Source organism: Chelonia mydas, chromosome 14 (assembly GCF_015237465.2).
Source record: "Chelonia mydas isolate rCheMyd1 chromosome 14, rCheMyd1.pri.v2, whole genome shotgun sequence".
Lineage (NCBI taxonomy): Eukaryota > Metazoa > Chordata > Testudines > Cheloniidae > Chelonia > Chelonia mydas.
The window spans coordinates 8,384,510-8,404,353 of record NC_051254.2 but is presented as its reverse complement, the minus strand read 5'-3'; the positions used below and the strand labels follow the sequence as shown (position 1 = coordinate 8,404,353).

The 19,844-nt window shown below is 41.4% G+C and overlaps 2 protein-coding genes and 1 non-coding gene across 26 annotated transcripts in view; 2 read left to right on the top strand and 1 right to left on the bottom strand.

Moving 5' to 3' along the window:
- Positions 1–301: 301 nt before the first annotated feature.
- Positions 302–12,176, top strand: C14H17orf58 (chromosome 14 C17orf58 homolog). 6 transcript variants are annotated; one of them, XM_037914094.2, is made up of 6 exons: positions 4,567–4,706; positions 4,833–4,957; positions 6,936–7,568; positions 7,700–7,789; positions 9,426–9,617; positions 10,400–12,176. In XM_037914094.2, the coding sequence occupies exons 2-6, from the start codon at positions 4,936–4,938 to the stop codon at positions 10,588–10,590; spliced, it is 1,128 nt and encodes a 375-aa protein (XP_037770022.1). In that variant the 5' UTR covers positions 4,567–4,706; positions 4,833–4,935; the 3' UTR covers positions 10,591–12,176. The 6 variants fall into 6 exon arrangements, with proteins under 6 accessions (XP_027673264.1, XP_007055157.2, XP_037770022.1 ...); XM_027817463.3 differs by lacking the exons at positions 4,567–4,706; positions 4,833–4,957 and adding an exon at positions 302–452; XM_027817464.3 differs by lacking the exon at positions 4,833–4,957 and having other exon boundaries at positions 4,569–4,706.
- On the top strand, positions 342–414 carry TRNAR-CCG. Its single transcript has one exon. It is a non-coding gene; the product is annotated as a tRNA-Arg (tRNA).
- A 5,346-nt stretch (positions 12,177–17,522) lies between the features above and the next one.
- Positions 17,523–19,844, bottom strand: part of BPTF (bromodomain PHD finger transcription factor) — an 88,958-nt gene continuing 86,636 nt past the window's right edge. For 12 of the 19 annotated variants that reach the window (XM_037914068.2, XM_037914073.2, XM_037914074.2 and 9 more), the window contains one exon: positions 17,523–18,442. In XM_037914068.2, the coding sequence (XP_037769996.1) occupies positions 18,406–18,442 (37 nt within the window). In that variant the 3' untranslated portion in view covers positions 17,523–18,405. Of the gene's footprint in view, positions 19,210–19,844 lie in introns of all 19 variants that reach the window. The other 7 variants (XM_043528608.1, XM_043528605.1, XM_043528612.1 and 4 more) reach the window with 1 other exon arrangement.

The following is a 19,844-nucleotide window of genomic DNA, read 5'->3' as shown; positions in this document are numbered from 1 at the left end:
CACTACGTCGTGGAGACTATAGGGGGGACGCCACCTATCGGGGCGCGCGGGGAGGGAGGAGCTAACGGCCGTTGCGCGCGAGTGAGACTAAGGGCGGGTCGCGAACGGCAGGGCAAGGCCCAGGCACAAGTCCTTAGCGCGCCTTGTTGATTGAGAGGGCGGGGGAGGGGCGGAGTCAGAGCTCGGCGGGTTTGGAACCGAGTGGGGGGCGGGTCATCCTGGGCTGGGCGGGGCTCTTAGAGTGAGGCTGGAATCATCGAAGACCAAAGGCTGGGTGGGGGCGGAGCCAGTTGGAGCCGGGCGGGGCGTTTAGAGCGCGCCGGTCTCCGTTTTCACTGGGTGACCCAGTGGCCTAATGGATAAGGCATCAGCCTCCGGAGCTGGGGATTGTGGGTTCGAGTCCCATCTGGGTCGTACCGATCACACGTTTTGTAGCGAGCCGGAGCAGCCTGGTAAATTCGTGACTGGGCACCCCCGCCGGGCTCCTGGGCCGCTTCCACGTTATTAACGCCCGCAGGGGCTGCACACGCCGCTGCCCTGACACACTTTTAATCATGCCGTCCCGGGACGCGCGGGAGCAAGGGGATTCTTGGCGGCCGGGGCATGCAAAGCGGGGCTGGGGAGTCCCGCACCGGCGGGGCCGGAGGGGCTCTTGCCTCGCTCGAGGGGGCAGACGTTCCCCGTGCAGCTCGGCCCGTTAACCCTCCCGCTCCCCGGGCGGAAAGAAATCCCCGTGTAGCGGGGCTGCGGGAGCCGGGCTGGCCTGTGCTCGTGCAGCCAGACACCTCCCCCCCGCCCGGCATCTGCGGAGCGGCCTCCTGGGCGGGTCGGGGCTTTTCCTGCCCCGCGGCCCCGGCCTGAGTGGGTCTGGGACGCAGAAAGGGGGCAGGCCGGGAGCCGGGCCGGAGGCGCCCAGGCGGGTTTGGAGCGCGGCGCCGGTTGCCATGTAAACGCGGGCAGAGCCGGAGCGCTGGGTCGGCAGGGCACGTGAGGGCGCGAGGGAAACAGGAGTCGGCCCCGTGTCCGTCCGAGGGGTGCAGCCTGCCCAGGACGGGGCGTGAGTCGGGGGTTTGGCCCTGGGTGGCCTTTCCTCGCTGGGCCGCGGGGTGCCGGCTCCCGCCTTTAGGCTGTGGCAGTTGATGGCGGCTCTTCTGTCAGGAGCAGGGGTCCCCCTTTGTTTTGCACTTTTAACGGCCGGAGGGGTACTGGGATAAAAGCCTGAGCCAGGGCCCCTTGGGGTCTGTCCACTGACTACAGGGAGCTTCCGATCAGGGGCCTCCTTCCGTATCCGTCTGGCTCCTTATTGGTTTTCCTTGGGCCTTCCTAGCTGTGGGGTCTAGGGCAACGTTCCCCCTAATTTCTGACAGGCTGTGTGCACAAAACATTTCTTACTGTGCAAATTTGCGTGCGCACGGTGTTTCGCTGTGTGCGCGGGGTTTCGGATCTGCACGCGCACAGCTTAGAGGGGACGGTGGTCTGTAGCTCACAAAAGCTTATGCTCAAATAAATTGGTTAGTCTCTAAGGTGCCACACGTCCTCCTGTTCTTTTTGCAAATACAGACTAACAGGGCTGCTACTCTGAAACCTCTCATAGGTGCTGCTGGCTGAGCATTTTGAGGATTTGCTGTGCTTTGTTTTTGGCATGCAATCGGATTATGGTGAGATACAGAGGTAGACTAGGCCTTCGTTTGGACTTAATTTTTGATGTTTTAGGCCCAGATTTTTAAAGGTATTGAGACATTGTGTTGTGTCAGCATTGCAATGCCGAAGGGATATAGACCGCTAACTCCCTTTGTCAGAAGGCATGGGCGCCTAAGACTCATCAATGGGAGTCTCATCAAAAATCAATGGGATTGAGATTCCTAAGTGCCTCTGTCACTTTTGAAAATGGCCATTTTATCGCTTAGGTCTTGCAGTGGTAAGCAGCTCGACCCCTAACTACTTTTTAAAATCTGAGCCCTAGTGTTTTGTAGTGAGCCATTGTTCATCACACATCAGGTGTGATGGCATCAGAACTTCAGTGTTCTCTTCTCTATAGTGATTAGGAATGGGGAATTCATTCAGTTTTTCACTGCAAGCCAGTATTGCCACCAGTGCAGGGTCTCTGGGGTTTTTCAATAGATGTAATTGGTTGCTAAAGTTGTAGTTCTAAACTTCTCTCATAGGGAGAAGGAATCCTATACTAGGAGTGTTTCACTGCAGTTTGCAAACAAACAAGCAGCTTCACGAGTAGTAGCACCAGTGCAAAGACTAGTTTAGACATGTTAACCACCACATTGTCCACAGTGCTACCAGTGAAGCTGAAATTTTAAAATAGCTGAATTTTTAGGAGAAACACCCAGACATAGACACAGCAATATAGTAAAATGGATTGTATTATACTGACAAATAGTTTTATCAGAAGGTTGTAGCTGTTTAGTGGTTTCTTTAAATCATCAAAACGTCTGCATGGTTCTGATGCATCCCACGTACATCCTGAAGTAGATATAAATTACACCCAGAAAGACACCTTCACATGCAGCTCCTCACATGTTCATACTCACATCTTGCCCCCTGCATCCTCTACCTAAGGAAGAAAATGCTGCATCAGGAGAGAGAGCATAGGCATCTTTTTCTTATTCCTTATCCTCCAGGGGGCGCCAGTGCTTACCTAGTCTGGTGTTCAGACACTAACCAGCTGACTTATTTACTATTTGAGGAGTTTAAACAACATAGAGAGTTTAACATTCAAAGAAGCATAACAAATTCACTTAATTATTTGCAGGTTGCATTTTATCCTTGCCTGCCATAGCACAGTCCCATAGAAGCATATTAGATAAATGTTACAGAACAACTGTGTATTTCATCCATCCACCCCATTGCTTTTTCTGGTGTGTAGCCCCTCATTGTCCCACCCAACCCCAGGAGAAATGGAAAGGAATGCACTGTGCTGGACCAGCTCCTAAGCAGCCAAATTAATAAAATATAAATGGTTAAGATGTTTAATGTGAATTCCCAGTTGTGAATTCAGTTCAGCATTGTGTCTGGGTTTAGATTTCTACAATGGTTTTCCCCCACATTAACATACTTTCAGAATTAAAACATTTAAAAGGCATATTGTAATAGAAGAAAAAGATTTAACACATGATGTTAGGGAAATTAAAGCATAGGGTCACATATGTATTACAATTTCCTTACATATTGCAAACCATTTTAGATATCTAGAGAATAAACTGTACACAGCTATTTGAAATAAGACTTTGTGCTGCTGGGGAATTTGTTGGAATATATAAGACAGTCCAGCTATAAAGAAATATCAATTATCTACATCAGACATCAAAGAAATAAAATTTCCACTCTAACAGGTAGCAACCAAAATAAGTTTTCATATACCTTTGGTCTGTTTTATTTAAAATAATTCAACAGACTGGAAGTTTACCATTTACGTCAGTGAGGGCAAATATCCAATCCTAAAGCTGCAGTATTCTCCCAGCCATGTTCTGTCTTGACTGGTAACTTGATACAGAACATGCCCACAGGAGCATTAGAAATCCATAGAGCGTTTACATATATTTATTACTGATGCATTGATCATTCTTAGTAAACCATTTAAGCTTAAACTAAGCGATAGATACTACATTCAGCAATCTTTTGGGGCCTTCCATTGCATAGCTTTCCTCTGGCTGTAAAGATGGGCTTCAGTAAGCAGGCTACAGGATATTTCTAATGACCTTTAACAACACGTGTATAGTGCTTTTTGTGTTCAAAGCACTATACAGGTATAAACTAACTGAATGATCCTCATAGCATCCCTTATCAGACAGTGGGGTGAGCAGCTTCAGTGAACATCTGGCTTGGTAATAAGAAGAAAAGTCCTCAACTGTTTAAACTGGTTAGATAGGAACAAGCATATTGGGCTACATGAATCCCACATCAATAAAGTTACTCTCAAGATGAATTTGGCTCGGTGTGTGTAAGATGAGAGGAGGGGTGTCAGAGTTCTAGATACTCATTCAAGTTACTGAAACCGGGTTTTAAAATAAATTGAAACTACTACAGGGAACAGCAGACCTTTCTACTGAGAATGGACAATGACTATAAAAATTTGCAAAATCCCCATATAGTAAGGACTGAAATAGCCAGATGTACAATATAACTGACCTTAAAAAACATGCACCCATTATAACTGACTGTGCATAAATGCTGAGTTCATCCCTCCCCGGCTCCAAAGTAGATGCTGACATGTAGAGGTGATGTGGTCCCTGATTCTGCATGCTGCATTTTCATGCAGTTCCTTGTATCCAATTATGCACTGATATGTTTTGTACAATTTTCCCTCAGAGGTAGGGAAGGAAAACAAGACCCCCCCACCACTTTATGTAGAGAGTAGGCGTTTAGGGAAGACGCGTTTAATCAGGCAAAGACAGAACTGACATTTAGACTTTCAGGTAATTGTAGCCAGCGTGGGGGGGGCTCCATACACATTTCTCTTAGAAAGTGGCAGTGGGAGGTTAGCAGGATTGCGGCAGCTTGGTCTTGCTCCAATGGTTTGTCCAGGGAGCGATTCATGTTTCCCCTAAGGCTGCCTCTCATTAGCATGAACCAGGGGGAAGGGCATAAAAGACTCCAGGTCATTTAGAGTCTGGAAACGGTTTCCTTCAAAATGACAACTGAAGCATTCTGGCTCCTCTGTTTTGTCATGGGACCATCGTCCAACTTGGTGGCAGGTAAGTTTCTTAACATTCCAAAGCAGAAAAGGGCAGATTTGCTGTTTTCAGCAAGGAGGGGAGAGGCTGAGCATTGCTCTTTCCCACAAAGACTAGACACATTATTTCCAATTCTTGCCCTGACAGCCCTCTCCAGCTGTATCCGTTTCAGCATGCTGCAGCAGCAAGCACATGAGAGCCAAGGAAAGGAAGATTTTAGTGTGTCCATTGGTCAAGAAAACAAGCAGACATGCTTGAGGTGTCAGAGGAAGGTGTGTGTCTGGGGAGGCTGGAGAGCACCTGCAAGAAACAGAGAATCAGCTAATGCCACGAATCCTGAGTTAGCCAGTGTTGAGCAGTTTGTGAGTTACTTAGTGGTTCATGTGTGTGGTTTCTCGTGTGACTTTTATAGCCCCCCTCCTATTCCCTGTAGGCTCCAAATTTGTGGTTTAGTTCAGCTGTTCTTAGCTCCCACCTGTGCCTTCTGCATGTCAGACTAAACGGATTTGTTACTGCATCCCACAAGGGGTATGGAGGTAAAAGGTGCATCTCTCCCAGAGGACAGAAAAGATCAGGTGCTATGTTGCAGTTCTATTTTCCCAGTCTCCAGAGATCTGACAGAGGAATTGAGGGGGATTGGAAATCTGAGTCAAGACAAAATGCTTAATTTCTCCTTAGAAATTCAGTGCTTAGTGAAAGTGTGTCTTGGGGGTAAACATCGCAGGTAGGAGACGTTGTTCAGGCTCCATGGCTCCAGGGATAACAGCTCCAGGGCACTCTGGCATGTCCCTGTCTTCAGCTTGTACCTCTCCCGCCCCCACTTGTCTCATGGAAACTGACTTCGTATGCATTCAACCCAAATATCAGGAAATCTTTCCCATGACAACAGCTGGTGAGAGCAATGGAGAAGTAATAGTGAGGTCAACAGCTGAGAGTCAGGCTTTGGAGATAAACCAGGACTTTATTCATCTGTGTATGTCAAATACTTCACAGGACGAGTCAGGATCAGCCTCCTACACACTGCAACTGTTAACTGCAAACAGCGAGCGTTCACATTGTGTGTGTGGGTAAACTGGTTTTAAATACTCTATATTGGCAAACTAATTGCATGGCAAGAATAGGCTGAAAAGGAAGAGGGAACCACAAATTTGAAGGGGAAAAAACTGCAGGGGAAAGAAAACTCTGTCTAAAAGGAAAGTCAGTTTGCTTTGTGAGATTCAAAAGGGGAAAGGGATGGTGTGAAATGAGACCTGGAAATTTTCCCAGTTGGCCTGCACTGTGCTGTTAACCTGCCTGACCCAAAAACACAATTATATTTGAACATAATCATCATTTCTTAACTTTCATTTTGAAATAAAGGGCAGATTTCTCTCAATCCCATCTTTCTGCCATCAGGAACAAACTGCAAGGGATCATAACTTAAAAGCAATGGCTTTTCTACCAAACATGAGCTTTTTGGGCTCCTTGACAGCTCTATGGCGCACAAGTCAGAAGTCCAAAACGCTGGATAAAGATCTATTCAGCAATCCTCAAAGCCCACGAGAATTGAAAAGTCCAGATGACATTGTCAATAAGGCGTCCCATGGATGGGAAAACCAAATAGTTCTGTTGTCATAGCCTTTTAAACAATCAGCCCAAGCTGCACTGTGAATCTGGCTCCCCCGGATGCTCCCTGGACTTTCAGGGCTCTTTCGAGAGAAGGGTTTGTTTATAAATCGTGTTTTTAATTTGTAACAATAATAGTAAAAATGCAGATCGCCAGGGTTCAGCTCGCACACAGCTGGGCCAAGTTCCATGCTGCAGTTACTGGGATTCTGTCTGAAATAGGAGCTAGAAAGTTCCCCTCCACTCTTTCCTGTGTTTCTGGCCCCCGCATTTTTTGAAAGGCTGTTTTGTTGTTCAAATCCCAGCTATTTTCCACCCCGCAGCATTTTGGAAATGAGAAGCTAATTCAGATTTTGTCCCACAAGCTATGAGGCCCAGAAAGGCAGGTGCTATCTTTCCTTATGTGGGGACAGTGAAATCAAATGCCTGTCAGATATGGGCACTCTGCTTTATTCCCGTTAGTGGACCATTTATTGTTTATATTGTGGTAATGGCAAGGCTTCAGTTGCCCCCTCCACTCCTTGTGCCAGGCACTGTACATATATATAACAAAGAAAGTCTCTGCCCCAAAGAGCTTACAAGTCGCCTCCCCTACCCCCCAAAAAAGTTAAAACAATTCTGCCTCTTCTGTTTATTTGTACATAGGAGCCCTGCCCTTTATTGGAAAACCCATTCGGGCACTCAGCAAGGATGGGTACAGTGCAGCAGACTCCACACCAAGCCAAGCTAAGTTCCCATTTAGAGGCAGCAGTATTGGTGAAGAGAATCACACAGAGCATTGGTTACTGTCTCCAGCTAACCTGCAGTGGCCAAAAGCTGTTGACATCCTCTCAGTCTCACCCGACAGAAAGAAAAAGGCCAAGACCTCCGTGGAAAACAATACGGGGCTGAGGAAAGAGCCTCACCAGGATGGCAGGGTCCTGGCTTCTGAGAGCCACATGGAGGGGCCTCCTCCTGTTTCCTTTGACTTCAGTTACGCAAACAGAATGCATACAGATAGGCTTCAGTCCGAGGCAGCGAACAGCATCTCAGCACACTTCCACCATAGAGCATTTTCCCATTATAAAGGCAGATCCTTGACTTTAGCTGAGACGCATCCTTTCCAAGACACAGGGGCAGCTGAGACAGAAGATCCCAATATGGTGGATCACCTCAACCGACCTGGCAAGATGAATCCCTACAAACAGCATAACCCTCTAAGAAACATCAGCAAGCCCTCCTGGGTCACCAACCGCCAGTCATCTAGCCTGCTGTATCACTTCAACGTGCTAAAGAAAGGTAAGGGGGCACCTCTATGGGAAGGGACTTTGTGACCTCTCAGGAGAACAGGGTTACTTACTTTCACTCCTGAACTCCAGGGGCCATGTTGTGTTAATGCTGCACGTCCACAACACATGTGCATGTTGCAGTTCTAGATGCTGACAACAAGGAGAAGGTGTGCCTGACAGAGTGCAGGAGGGAGAGAGATGAAGCAGAGGCTTTCTGTGTGAGTGAATTTGGTAAGACCGTTTTGTTCCCATTGCATGTATTCTTACTTACAGGAGGCATGGCAGAGACACTCGTTGGGCCATGCTACGAGCACATACATTTCCTTTCTGGTTTTTAAAAGCCTTCCTGGGCTTGCTCCAGCCTATTCTAATAACTATTTTTAAGGTACCCATCACAGATATTCCTATACATACACAACAAATAGCATCAATCGTGTTTCACTGTCTCATCCCCTTTCTGTTTGTCTGGCACTGGCCTTCTTTGTGCCCCTACTCCATCCACACATCACTGTCAGTGCTAAAGCCATTTCACGAGCCATTTCTTATTAACCCACAGCTGGAAACATCTCTCTCCCTCTGCCTTTGTAGCTGTATTGTTTAGCTGGCATTGCATTATTTACCTAATGAGTTTTAGGATATAATTTGGATGGAAGACTGTGCCAGATGATGGCCTGAATAGCATGCTCTCGGCATTCAGGACTTTGCGTTAGCTTCTTAGGACTCCTGCCTGCAGCGGTCATGCTGCATTAGGTTTTAATGGCCATTATGTCACACACACAGATGGTAGAAAAAGATAGTGTAGGTCTGGGTTAATTGCACTGGAAATTGGAGCACAAGTTTTCTGAATGGAGCTGTCTCTCATTATCAAAGAAGCAGAGGATTAGATGGTGTCTTTCTCAATATTTAAAAGCAGATAAGTAAAATACATGCCTGGTACCAGTTAACAGGTGTTTCTATTTCCAGAAAATAAGCATATTATGAGTCATCTGTTTTGCCTGACTAGAAATTAGGCAGTTTTCTACAAATGTGAACATTCCTTAAGTTTCTTCTAGTCAAAATTTTAGAATTATGCCCAGGGCATAGGTCTCTGATTGAGGCCTTGTACTGGCCTTCTGCATATTTCATTCTTTAACGGTTAACAATTTCATTTATTTCTTAAATTTAAAAAAATGCATGCCTCTTAACCCGGCCTGAATGAACATTAATCTGCACAGCCACGGTTCCCCTAGAGTGATCACAGAAGGGGCTTTACTCCTCATGAATTTACATCTAGAGATTAAAGGTCGAGTGGCTGTATCAAAGAGAAGTTTTCACTCCATGAGGCAGGTATGGCCTTGACCTTTGTCAAGGAAGTTTTCTAGCCTTACCTCTCCAGTAACTTTATCACTGTCTGTCTAGAATACATGTGGGGGATTTTCCAGTCCCTCAGTTAACTCAGCCCAGTCCTGGGTCTTTCTGAGGCAGAAATGGTGTAGCGCAGCTCCATGTGGTTTGCTAAGATTAAGACTCATGGTACCTTATCAGGCTGCATTGCAAGGACACTGAGCAAGGGGACTATCCCTTCAAATTAAATAATACTCCAGTGTAATAGAAATACAGCATAATACTCCAATGAATGTTTCTTTTTCTTCTCCTTTTCAAGTGAATACTCAACCCCACCTTTACCCCCACTATTCCCAACCTGCACTGTTATCCAACAATACATAGGACTCAACTTTGAAGTACTTTATAAACTTTAATTAAGACTTTTGTTCACTGCAGCATTGTGATTCGTTTAGCGCCTCCACACGTATCATGAGCTGAGTATCAATGTTCCACTAGCAAGTATATCGAGTGATTGTTTTCCCTCTCTCCCTTCTTAAACTAGCAGTGAATGGGATTGTTCATGATGTGGAAACACTGGGGAAAGGAGTCCGCCTGGTTACACTCTTGGTAAATAGTGACGGATTATACAAGATGAGTCGCCTGTATATCACGCCCGATGGCTTCTTCTTCCGAGTTCACATTCTCATTGTGGATGCTTTGAACTGCAATAAACCATGTCCAGATTTTAAACTTGGTAATGAATCCCAGCTAAATCCGGTCGGTTTCTCCTTTGGCTGTTGTGGGATTTCAGTTAACCCAGATTTAATGGGAGTTCATGGGACATTTTGGGCAGAAGGAACTGATTCATTTAGGAACAGGGGGCACACATACAGTTTTCTTTCTGGTTTCCCCGTATCTGCAAAACAAGCCCAACGGTCTGAAAGGCAGAATGGTGAAAGCCATTCAATCCCCTAAAAAATACAGTCTGTAGAATGAAAAGGAGTACTCGTGGCACCTCAGAGACTAACCAATTTATTTGAGCATAAGCTTTCGTGAGCTACAGCTCACTTCATCGGATGCATTCGATGCTGTAGCTCACAAAAGCTTATACTCAAATAAATTGGTTAGTCTCTAAGGTGCCACGAGTACTCCTTTTCTTTTTGTGAATACAGACTAACATGGCTGCTACTCTGAAACCTGTCATTCTATAGAATATTTGCCCTGCTGAAGCCTTCACCAGCAAGCAGACCTGTCTTCTTTTATCCAACCCCCAAAAGTCAAGGTGGTGGGGGGGGGGGGGAGGAGAGAGAAGAGAGCTGGCATAACCAGTTCCAGTTTTCGCCCATCTCTTGCTTTATTAGTAATTTGAATTTTGCTACTTTAACACAGTTGGTTTTAGCTTAATTTATGTTAAAAGAAAATGTGGCTAAGCTACAATCATCCACAGTGGAGCAGGTGTTTTTCTAAAATGAAACAAGGAAATGAAACCGAACCAACAATAAACCAACCTAGAGTAAGTTACTTGTTGTTTTGCAGGAAGTCGATATATTGTGATGGGTCAGATATACCACAAGAGACGGCAGCTACCTACACCTCTGCTGCAGTTCCTGAGAGGGCGTCTGCGGCCAGGAGATGGGCTGCTAAGGAGCAGCAGCAACTATGTAAAAAGATTCAACAGGAAGAGGGATCGTAAAGTCCAAGGGGCAGCTCACACCAAGTGTAGATGAGGCTACAGTCCTAACTGCTTTACTAGGGCTTAAGCAGCACTGGCCTTCAGCTAGTAGAAAAAAACTGGTCTCTACTTTAATCGAGTCTGACCTTCCTTCCAGAGTAAGGATCCTTTTAGAGTGACTGCAGCTCAGCTCTTGCTTAATTCGGTCTCCAATACTGATGAGCATCTGGTGTCTTATGGGGTTTACAAAACAATGTTTCTTTCAAAGGTTCTGATTATATAGGTAGATACCACTGTAGTGCGCAAAAAAAGAGAAAAAACCCACCGCCGAGAAATCAAACCTATTCACTCACTGTAGAGAACATTAACTGGTTAGTGAATTTCCCTTTAAATATGATTCCAAAATAGTAGGTTATTGTTTTTGTAATACGCAATTTAAATCTTAATGTTTAGAAAATAACCCACTATGATTATTTTTAGAGCTAAATTCTTTTGTCAGCACCTCTTATGTACATCAGGAGTAACTGGAGTCACTCTAGCTTTACACCAGTTTAACTGAGAACAGCGGTCACTTATTGCTTAGATTAATATTCAAACCTGTATATTTAATAGTATTAAACTTCTCAGTGCAATGAGATTTTTAAAAAGAGCACTCAAATCCTTAATCTGTAATGGGTTGCATGATCATTTGTAGCTCAAAGGCTGCACAGCATACATATGTAGACATTTGTTTTGAAACACTATCAAAGGATTTATCAGATGAAGAATTCTGACAAAATAAATAAAATTTTTGCAGCGCTTTGGTTTCCTCAAAGTACAGAATACTGTTTTTTAAAACAACTATGAAAACAATGTATAATTATACCATTTTTTCCTCAAATATAAGGGGCCAGATTTTTCTTGTCATTTAAAAACATGTTCAAAATACATATGCCACAGCATGCCTTATTAGAGCTTACATGTGCGTTCGTAGATTGCTCCATTTATAGATTCCAAGGCTAGACAGCACAATTGTGATAATTTAATTTGACCTCCTGCATAACAGGCCATGCAAAGTCCCCAGAATAATTCCTAAAGCTTTTTCTAAAACATCCAATCTTGATTTTAAACTTGTCAGTGATGGAGAATCCACCATGACCCTTGATAATTGTTCCAATGTTTAATTACGCTGTTAAAAATGTATGCCTTATTTCATTAATTGAATACAAATCATGTACAAATAACCAATTAGTATGTGTACAGTTACCTATTTGCATGTACAAATTATGGTACCGAGGCATGCAAATCAGTCATGCAATTGCATACACATTTTGCATGCCTAATTACTCTTCTAAAGTGGATGTTCAACCCTGAAACTATTGAGTGTATTTGGTATAATTTTTCTACGAAGACACTGGTATGAGGTTTAGATCTGCAAAACAGTAAAGTTACCTTTGGAATCAGTTCTATGTTGGACCTGATCTTTTACTTTTAGAGCCCTAGTGAGACTTAAATGTCAAAAAGATATTTGTCTAACCCTTTGTAGGAAATGCTGGTATTAAATATTCTTAAATAGCTCCCCCCAATTATCTCAAATCCAGCTTTCTAGCTTTTTTCTCAGTTTGTTTTAATCAGCGCTACTCTTTGGGCAGAAACTTTAAAGAAAAAAAAAAAGTTCAGGAAGAGACCCAGTAAAAAGATTCAACGCCTTTTCAAAAAAAGGCATCAACTTGCTTAGCTAGTCATGAAAAAGTTATTTTGAAACAGCTTGTGGGGGCCTAGTTCCCCTAACAGTGGGGAAAAATAGCTGCCTTTTAGAATAGCAGTAAAATCTCTTCTTCTTGTCATCAAACTGTTATAAAAGTAGTATCTTGCAGGTGGGCTATGAAAGCTTCTCAACACTGATTTATCAGTCCAAAGTTTATATTAAGCCAGTGAAATTTCATTTACAATGGGGACCTGGCTAACCTACCTCACACCTGTGATATGTATCATCATTACAACATATGAAAAGACTGGAGCCTGCTTAAAAACATTTCAGAGAAGGGGCTTTGGTCAGCATAAGAAGAAACCAAGCAGAGACTAACACTAGCACAGATAGTGGCCTGGGACCATGAGCACAGACAAATCCAATAGAAGCAGCTGGTAATTTGGCTTTTCAGAGAGTGCTGTAGAAGTTAAAATTAATTCTAATATTTTTTATTTAAAAAAAAAGCCAAACCTTGAAATCCAGATGGAAGGAGATGGAGGCCCCAGCAAGCATCTTTTATTCCTTAGGCAAAGTTAGGGGTAAGTTAACCTAAGTTACGCTACTCTACGTGAATAATGTAGCTGGAGTTGACTTACCCCAGGTTGACTTACCCCGGTGTTTTCACTGTGCTGTGTCGAGGGGGGACGCTCTCTCATCAACTTACCTTACTCTTCTCGTTCCAGTGGCATGCCGGAGTTGATGGGAGAGCAATCTGCCGTCGATTTAGCGGGTCTTCACTAGACCCGCTAAATTGACCCCTGCTGCATCGATCCCCAGTAAGTGTAGACATGCCATTAGACAAAGATGAACTAAATTTGCCTCTCAGATATAGGCAGCCAAACTTGTGTTCGCTTCAGTGAGAGATTGCATAGCCATGGTGGGAAGTGGGGGAAGAAAGTCACAGAGGCAAATATCAATCTTGATTTCTGTATGAATCTGGCCAGCCAGCCAGCCAGAATACATTCATTTTGTAGAGCTCTGTAGAATTCATGTCTGGAACCATTGACTTTTGACTCTGCTGTAGATTTACACCATAATAATGAGGTACTTTTTTTTTTTTTTTTAAAGGCTGCTGAAGCAAAGGACTCTCAGCAAAATGGTACACCTAGGTCACTATGCATTATGGCAGAGTACACCAAAGGATTTAGCTAAAGAGGAAAAAGCATTGGAGATCGATTTTTTTTACTTTTACCAGGAGACTATTCAGAAACGAAAATGATAGGGGCAGGCAAGCAAGGTGACATTGATAGAGCAGCGAAAGTACCTTCCCAGAATTGTTCTCGTGATTTATTTCTTGACATGCAATAGACTTAGAGCACTGACTGCAAACACTGCTGTTGCTTCTAAAACACTAAATATTCTTGCTGTAAGTCAGCATTTGTTTGCATTGTCAACTGGGAGAGAAGTGAAAGGTTGGTTTACTGGGCGGTACACACTAGCTAGCTTTTAGAATCAGAAGAGTTTTATCATATGATTGAAGTACCCGCAGAGATGCTTGCTACCTGACAACCAGTAGCTTGCATCTATCTAAAAAGGTCACAGTGCCTCCTTACTGCTTTTATTATGGTACATTTCAGTGAGAACAGAGTTGAGCATGGAGAATGGCACATTTACATTAGAGATGTCAGTTGAAATTTTCCCAAGAAAACTCTGAGGGGCTTTTACTTTGGCAGAATAAGACTGTTCCATCCTGGCAGCAACTCAATTTACTGGAGGAAGGGCTACATGAATGTCTCAAGTTTGGGTTCTCTATTTTCAACTGATATTTGAGCGTTGATCAATGATGCCCAGTTTTCCATTTATCCAGATTCAGCAATGCACACTTCCCCCACTACCTTCATCCGTGACAATGATCTGAAGCAGACACCTGGAGCGGAGGGTGAAGGGTAGCTCCATTGCCCTGGCTCACTTAATACTTGATCTCCCCACCTGAGACAAATAGGATATCAATGGTGGTAATGGACAGTAGCTGGAGCAAGACCACTAGCTTAGGACAAACCAACAACATTTGACCACCCCTAGATTTAAACCACTACTCTAGAATAATATTGCACCTGGAGAATTAAGCCACTAAGGAAATAGATAAACCCTTTATTAGGAAAAGTTGAATTACACAACAATGGCATTTTATTTGTGCCCAACCCCTTATTTGGTGTGTATCTATTTTTTCATTTGGCTACACAGAGACTAGGACATCACGACGTTACTGAAAGAGGGAAAAGCAGCAAGATGCTTTATTTTTCCTTTCGCATCACAAAATTTTAACCACTTCACCTCTTCCAGAAGGAAGGTATTTATTGTATCATATAATAAGTTAAGAGGTAACAGTCCAATATGTTTCAGTGTCTATTACTTAAACATTTAACTATTCATTGTTTTTACTTTTTGGTAAACCCAGTGTGTATGTTTTAACTGGGGGTGTTTAAAAATATATGTAGATGTCCCATACCGCAGACAGATGTTTATAAATCATTTGGATTGCTCTTCCAGACTCTCTTACTGAACAAGATCACACTATTTTAAAAGCTGTACCTGATTTAAAAAGAAAAAGAAAAAAAGAGGCCATTATTTATAATACTTGCTTTACAAGCTCAAGTGGGGAGGTGGCAAAGTAACTTCTGAATTGCAATAGATTACTAATGAAGCAAAGGAGTGGAAAGAAAAAAGTGAGAATTTCTTTAAAGATCAAAACATTTCATACTCAATTACATTAGCAGTCTTCCAATAATTAACCAGTATGGGGCAGATTATTAAGCATATCAAAAATGTATTAAATGTACAGGAAAGTACATGTGCAATAGAAAACTAGTCTATAGTACAGCTAGCTTTTCATACTGAGTCAATTTTGCTTTACACAGATTTTAATGATTTCATCATTAAAAGACAGTTTACATTTCACTTTCAGGTTATTTTGTGTGGTGTTGGGATAGCAAATGAGGTGCACATATCAGGCTACACATCTATCTTCATTAAAGGGACACTGTCAAACTTAGGTAGTAAGTTGTTAACTCAGGAAATGTCCCCCCAATTCTAAGAGTCCCTAAAAACCCATATTCCAACGAGCACCAGTGAAATGGCCAATGCTACAAGTGAAGCAGGCCTTAATAGGACATCAGCAACAATGCTAATGCAGAGACAGAAACAAGCAAATATAACCACATGAATTGCTAAACAGATAAAAGTTTAGACAACAAAAAGGACAAATCTGGCAGGGATTTTTATTTTCAAAACTTTTAGTATGTTTTATTACAAACAATGAAAAGCAAAAAGATTTTAAAAGTAATTAGATGACAGTGTCCCTTTAGAGTGTATTTGTCCCTCAACATTTCTAACAAATTTTACAGGGTCTCTTACTTTAGAACAAAGTTAACTCCTGGTGTTTTTTTCAGCAGGACAAACATGAATATTTTGCAGCCAATCAACTGACACACTGAGCACATAAGACACTGCAGTCTCTCCAGTGATTTACCCAGTTCTATTATGAACACATCTTTCTACAACATTTTATGAGGATTTAAAAGCTTTTGAACTAAATTCTGCATAAGGACTAATTACATTCACTCAGGTTTATCTGAGGACCTCTGATGACACAGCATAAAGAAAGACAAACCCCAACTTGGTTTAGTGTGTGTCACCAAAAACTCAAGTTAAAACATAATTCAATAACTTTGGAATTTACATGGTAATATACAGAAACAGGACACTGGAGCAACATAGCAGATCTCAAGTATTATGAATTCTCATGCTTTTAAGAACCAGTTTTAAGTATGATTTTTGAAATACATATTCAGGAATGATACTGGTATTGCAGATATGGTAATTTTTTAAATATATCACTTTTAAAAAAAGACAAAACCACAAAACTTGATAGCTGATAGAGCTAGAAAACGTCTCGACATGTTAGCTGGCAATAGAAAAACTGAAAAGATGTCAAGAAAGTGAAAATGTCTATGTGAGATTAACATTTCCCTAGCAAGAGAATAATTTGTATTAAAAATTTCTAAGAAGTTATATAAAATTTGGAAATGCCAAGAGCTACATAATCAACCAATGTTTCATTAGAAACGCCACCAAATTGGATGTCAAACACATGACTTTATTTGTCTAGGATGAAATGTCCTATTACGTACAAAAAAAGTACTCTTCAGTTTGCCACAACTGTTAAAAACATAGCAATCTATTGGCTACAGGTAGGAAAGTTCTTTTCGCATTAAGTTTCAAATGACATCATATATATTTATATATGAATAAATAGTACAGAAATACTATGAAGTTGTGAAGAGATGCAGAATATTTTCAGAACTCATTAAATTGAGAATTTTCCTTCTGGCATCGAACACAATGCATACAATATGTAGCATTTCTTTTAAGAAGTCAAAGGACAACATAACCTAAATGCAACTACTCTTCTCATAATATTTTAAGAAGCATAAACTGATTTTGTTTTCACACTGAACAATTCATTTTTAGTTTTCACATCTAGGTTAAATGACAATACCTGTACAAAAATGTATGGGTTTTATTAGATAAAATTAACCCAGAAGAACCTGTACACCTGAGCATGTAATTGTAAGAAAACTGTGGTCAGTAGCAATGTCTTACTTCTAAGAAATTAACAGGAAAGGTTCTTGCATAGCAGGGTGAGGTTAAACCCAAGGGAAGCTTATCCATAAACCAGGTAAATCCCAGATCACTGTAGGACAAAGCTAATTGTGAAATAGTGCAAAATGGTTGTAGAGCTGCATAAACCAGCCTTGGCTGATTTACTGGAGGCAGTTAACGTGACAAAGTCACTTACATAAGCAATGTGCAAGTGATAGCTCAGAGAGAGGAGAAGGAGAAAAAGTCTGCAAGTCACATCTTCCTCTGTTGGCTTCCATTTATCCCTCATGCTACCTTTCCTTGTACAGGAAGAGACAAAACCACTGAGTGCCCTTCCAAGATATAATTACAAACACGTGGTACATAATTCCTGGATGATATTTTGCCTTCCACTTTCTAATTCAGAAGCGGGCAATGAAATTTCTCAATACTGCCTTTATTATCTGATGCAGCAATTATGGCACCACAGTAGAACTGTTTTTTAAAGGGACAGTAGTTCCTTAATGAAAAAGAAAAACGCTTTCCCTTTCTCCTTTTCTTACCCTTTTCCTCCCCTACTACTTGGGATACTTCCAATTCCGAACAGACCCCCCCACCCACCAAAAAACAAAACAAAACTTTACAAACATATTAGCGCATATTCAAAGACACCTACATCTGTGGGGAGAAAAATTATCTCCATTTATTTTGTTTCATTATACATCCATGTTTTGAATTTTAATACAAAAAGAAAAAAATTAGAATCTGACAAATGTTTACAAACAAGATACCTTCAAATAGATTTTACTCATTTCAGTCTGGTGCAGAGTAAATGACAAATTGTACTGTTATATTCAAGGCAACAGAGTCTGTAGTCAGTCTGTGACCACTTAGCCCAACTTTTATGCAAGCTTAATCATTTTTATCTACCATGAATGATAAACTCATTGTTGATTCCCAGTTTTTTTGTGTGTGCACATGTGTACATAGCAGCTCCTTTCATAGAAAGAAAAGACATCTAGAGGTCTTCTTGTACTTTTACCTACAGGAATCATGTTAAGATACAGAATGGATTACGTGTAACCAGGGCCGGATTTTATAAGAAAAAATAATTAGCTGACAAATGAGGGCAGCAATAAAAAAGCGTCTTTTTTTGCAACAATAAATAAATACAGTCAAAGTTTTCTGTGTGGACTTTAAACCAGCTTCTTCACTGAAGAACAGACGTGGCATTTCCATGGAGTTAAACTTGACCCCATTTACTGTATCTTTTTTCTTGCTTGCTTGCTCTCTCTCGCCAACAAAACAAAGGTTTCTCACTTCTGCCACAATAGTACAACAATTTGATCTTGACAAGAAAGTGGTGCTGCTGATTTTTATTCCTTTGTCCTTTGGACAAAATAAGCCAAGAATATAATTTGACTGCTGTGACCAATAAAAACACAGTTTACATCAAGTCTTGTCAGGATAACCTGACTAAAAACCATCTGGCTTCTTAATTAAAAAATTTTCAGACAACCAGATTCTTGCTGTGTGTGTATTAGGTTAACACGCTGAACTCTAAGAAGCTGTAGACTGCAGTTTGTTGTTATGAGACCTGCAGAATACAGAAAAAAGTGAATTAAGCACCCTTCATTTTTGAGAACACTGTTTCTCTAAGAGGATGCCAAGGGTCAATCACTGGGAGGGGAATGCAGCCATGTTGTGTCTGTTCATCTTTGGAGACAACCACCATTTAAAACAAGCATCTCTGAACTTTACAGAAGTTTTCAGCTACAGCATTAAAAAAATTCCATTGTATACAAAACATGATGCTTCACTGGAATATCCAAAAATGCCCAAAATAAAATTTTACTAATCAAGATACATAATAGTATTCTGTAATAGGAAGGCATAAAGACAATTCATAAGTTATTACTTTTGGTAAAATATACAAAATATACCGAAGTTACATTGATTTGGGAAGTCTTTGGATAAACGTTCAAACATAAAAAACTGAATAGTAAAAGAAATTAATACCACATTTTTGCTAATCAGAGTTCAGCGAATCCCCTTTCTAAAGTTCACAGTTTTATTAGTGACTGCAAATAATTAGTTAAAATACATAGTTTCCAAGACTAAATTATTTGACTTTGTTTAAATACAGTATTCCAAGGAACAGACAGTTTCTTAATACATTTTTGTTTACCAACATGGCTGCTGGCAAATAATTGTTTCCATTTTAAAAAGAACAGTTAATATTTGGACATTGATCTGGATTTTTTAAGGCAGTTTAATGTCATGGTACTGTACAATAAAAGAAAGAGTGACCCCAACATCCAGTTCTGATTCCAGTTAAAAAGGTCAGACTAAAGATATCACAATCTGCAAGAAAAGAAAGAACATGGATGGTGTAAATGAAAAAGCACAATAAATAAGATGCAGCAATGAAATTAGTGTGCAAACAATGAATGTCGGATAACCAAATATGACTGAATGAAAGAAGCATGAGCCAGTAATGGCCTGATAAAAGCAGATATCATAAAATTAAATTAAGAGGGTAAACACACAATTGCTTCAGTTGGCCACACCTGCACTTCCTCCATTTGGAAAACTGGCAACTTCCACAAAGATGGATATAAGAGCAGCTTCTAACCGAGTTAATTGCAAACAGATTTAATCCTGAATTGATCTAAACCTACCAGAATTCAAGTGTAATGGTCAAGTTGACTAATCTACCAACTGACTGTACATAATCGGAATTCAGATTCAAGTTTAATTTAATGAAAGTAATATTTGTAATTAAGTCATAGGTGGTTTACTCTTGGGATACAAATCTGCAATGACATATGGAGAGTCCTATTACTATACTAGTGTTAAAGAGTAAGCTAGTCTCAACTTTAATGACAGCAGTACCACCACTCACAGCTCCCTGGTTTCATGTAAGTCCGTTCATGATACTATGCATTACACATACGGACATATGGATTGTAGCCTGAAACGTAGTTGACAAGCTGTAT